Genomic DNA, 3,713 nt, shown 5'->3' with positions numbered 1-3,713 from the left:
GGTCTTCAGGGATGAAGGCCATATGTCTTCCTCACGTTGAACTTTTTACCTGAGTCCCAAAACTAGTTGTTCTCAGCACATTTCGTAAGGTATCTTGTCCTCGAATTCCACAAGGGGCTTCCTCACCAGATGGTCCTTGTTAGATACCCTTATCACTAGTGTTCTTGTCAATTATTTTTGGTTTATGTTCTTTTACAATGAGTACTACACAGCCTCCACCTTGGCAGCCTTTGTTCTTTTACAGCTGGTGCTAGACCACTCCCCCTATCTTGTGTACCATAGGCCTCTGACTAACTGCCACCTAACGACCCTGAGAGATTGTTTCTCATGGGATGCTGCTTCTCCTATCAATTCCCCTTCACAGCTCAAGGGACGCTATTTTCCTTCCATCAGGTGTGTAGGGATATAATGGAAGATGGGCGAGGAGGACTGTAGGTACGCTCAAGCGACTTGCACCTAAGGTGTTGGAAAACACACACATCATGCTGGATTACTCCTTGGCCTTGTGTGCTCGACAAGCAGCACACCCATGCTTAGATAACAGATGCCTGGGATAGATGCGGGAACATCTCTCACAGTCCTGCCTTGCAAAGCTGTTGTGTGAGTCCTGGGAACTCAGGCAGAACAGCAAGTAAAACAAATCAAAGCACTGGGATAAATAGCCCACACTTTCTAGCAAGGAGATATTTCCTCATGCCTGTGCTGCTGCTTGTCGTGCTGCTCGTGTGATTGCTGCCTGTGTGCCTCATATGGGTGCTGCTGTAAGGATTCTTCACGTTTTCAGGTAGCGAGAGTAAATCTACTCTTTGCATTTCAGACATGGTTTGTGGTTGCTCCTGCATCCGACCTGTTTCAGCCCACACAAGGTGTTGTTCCAGGGAGCTGAGGAAGGACACGGAAGACGTGTATGAAACAGGGGACAGTTCGGTTTCTAGAAGAAATAGCAACATGCCCAGTAGGTTAAGGATGCCAGGGCAAAATATGAAACCTCAGTGGGGAAAAAAGCCCATCAGCAGGTATGGAGAAGAGCAGGTGGTTCTAGCTGAGGAGGTGAGGACTCCACTGTGAGCTGACTGGGAACAGCTTTTTCCCATGACTGGGGCCCCCATAGCCCCTCACTGTGGAAATGTTGAGAATGTCATTGGCTGGGGGAGCCACAGGTGTTGCTGCTGGAGGAAAGAGAAAGCCAGAAGGAGCATTTGAAACACAGGAAGAACAGACTGTTTCTCTTTCACGCTTCTTCCTTTCCCCCCCCAACAGAGTCATTTCCAGCAGCTCTACTATCTCAGGGCTGGGAGGTGCTTTTCATACTCTCTCTCACTCAACAGCCAGCTTGGTCTCAACATGCACCTCAGACATCTCCTCCTCCCTGTCTTCCTGGGGCAACTGCTGGGTAAGTCCTACCTTTTCACCAATGCATCCATTCTCTTCCCCCAGGAAACTCTCAGCAGCCTTATCAGGTTTATGTGGGGAAATGTTTTTGAACAGCAGAAAAAAACCAAGAACTATTGTATCTCATTTGAGGTTTTGCACCAATCTCTCAAGGTGCTCTTAGTTTTGGGAATGAAAGGAGAAGAGAGAGAAGACATACCTCAAACTCTTACTACAAAATAAGCAAATCCTTTCCAAGGTACTACAGGCATCTTAAAAATCTAGCTCCCACTAACACAAATAAAGGTGTGACAGGCTATGCCCTTCCAGCTGGCACATGTTAGCCATGGCTTCCAGTTTCCTCCTGGATGACAACTCAGCCATGGATACCTCTTTCCAACCTGAGCTTTGAGTGTACTCAAGGAACAAGGTGATGACAGGGATGGAGAAGAATAATGAATCCTTTTGCTGTAGCTCCATGTCCCTCAACCTGCTGGAGGGGTGCTGGTCCTAGAACACAAAGGTCAGGCATGACCAGCTGTTCCCTGCTCCTCTGGGCAGTAGGAGAAAGAGCAGAGAAGAGAAGCAGGGACACAGTTTCCATGTTGAAGTAACATCTCTGAACTCCTAGCTGAAACTACCCTACACCTGACTGTCCCAGGCTTCAGGATATTTTTCCAAAACAAGGGACAGGGAACCTTCTCCACCTGGGTTTTGCATCCACTCCTCATTTGCTTCCCAGAGCCTTTCTTTGCAGAACTGCTGACCTTCACTTTCTTCCAGGCACCATGGGGCAGATCACCATCACCCAGAAAGAAGCACAAGTCACAGTGAAGCGAGGAGACACCTTCCAAACAACATGCACGTACCAGACCTTGTACTTTCAAGGCTTGCTCTGGTACCAGATGAAGAAAGGCCAAGCTCCCCAGCTCATCTCGTATCAGGCAGTAGCTGGCTCCAGGCCAAGCGGCCGTTTCACCACGTTTCTGAACACCACGGGGAAATACAGCCTCCTGCAGCTGCAGGAAGCCCAGCTCTCTGACAGCGCCTTGTACCTCTGTGCTGTGCAAGACACGCTGGTGCAGGGAGCTTCCTTGGCTGTGCAACAACCCAGGGGAGGGAGGGGGGGTTTCTATGACGTGAGATTGAGCTTGGGGGAGCTGGCCCTCAGAAATCCCCTGGCATCCCTCTTTCCCCTGTGCACCCAGAGATCTGCAGACTGACATCTTCTTCCAGGAGGTGATAGTGTCAGTGGCTCTGGAGATGGCTGACCCTGCCTGTAGGGCAGAGCCTGCTGGGAATCAGGATGCCAGAGGCTTGCTCTTAACCCCTCAGGCTCAGTGCTTGTAAATTCCCGCAAGCCCATGACTACTTAGGTGCATCAAGCACTGTCCAGCCCCACCCAGAGGCCACTACAGGGCATTTTGGTAGAGATTTCTAGGCTCATTTGCTCTCTCAAGACATAAAGAAGAGTTCCTCTACCAGCAGGTGGAGGAAGGTCATCCTCCCCCTGTCCTCTTCCCTTGTGAGACTGCATCTGGAGTACTATATGCAGTTCTGGTCTCACTGTTTCCAGAAGGACAGGGAACTGCCGGAGAGGGTACAGAAAAGGACTACGAAGATGATTAGGTGACTGGAGCATCTCTCTTATGAGGAAAGGCTGATGGACTTGGGCCTTTTTATCCTGGGGAAGACTGAGGGGGGACCTTATCAATACTTATAAATACTTAAAGGATGGATGTCTGGAGGATGGTGCCAGTCTTTTTTCAGTAATGACCAGTGACAGGATAAGAAGTGATTGGCATGCATTTGAACGGAGGATGTTCCATTTAAACATGAGGAGGGACTTAGACTCATAGAATTATAGAAGAGTTTTCATTGGAGAGAGCATCAAGATCATCAAGTCCAACCTTTGCTCTAGCCCTATCAACGCCACTAAACCATGTCGCTCAGCACAACATGTACCCATCTCTTTAACACTTCCAGGGATGGTGACTCAACCCCCTCCCTGGGCAGGCTGTTCCAATGCCGGACAACCCTTTCAGTAAAGAAATTCTTCCTGATATGCAAACTGAACCTCCCCTGGCACAACTTAAGGACATTTCCCCTCATCCTGTCACTCGCCACTAGGGAGAACAGACCAACCCTCACCTTGCTACAACCTCCTTTCAGGTAGTTGCAGAGAGCGATAAGGTCTTCCCTCAATCTCCTCTTCTCCAGGCTAAATAGCCTCAGATCCCTCAGCCATTCCTTGTACGATATGTCTTCCTAATCCTTTATTAGCTTGGTACCCTGCCTCTGTACCCTCTCCAGCACCTCAATGTCCCTCTCTTAGTGAGGGG

At 49.3% G+C, this 3,713-nt stretch overlaps 1 gene segment (V, D, J or C); it reads left to right on the top strand.

The window, feature by feature from the left end:
* Window positions 1-1,344: 1,344 nt before the first annotated feature.
* LOC104277150 lies at window positions 1,345-2,510 on the top strand (the record flags this gene model as incomplete). The annotated part of the segment is given in 2 exon segments: window positions 1,345-1,393; window positions 2,155-2,510. Coding segments are annotated over 2 exon segments (405 nt in total), but the record flags the coding sequence as incomplete, so codon positions are not given.
* Window positions 2,511-3,713: the final 1,203 nt, after the last annotated feature.

The sequence above is a fragment of the Apaloderma vittatum genome, unplaced genomic scaffold (assembly GCF_000703405.1).
Source record: "Apaloderma vittatum isolate BGI_N311 unplaced genomic scaffold, ASM70340v1 scaffold977, whole genome shotgun sequence".
NCBI classification, from domain to species: domain Eukaryota; kingdom Metazoa; phylum Chordata; class Aves; order Trogoniformes; family Trogonidae; genus Apaloderma; species Apaloderma vittatum.
The sequence above is the reverse complement of the archived record's forward strand: the minus strand, read 5'-3'. Positions and strand labels throughout refer to the sequence as shown.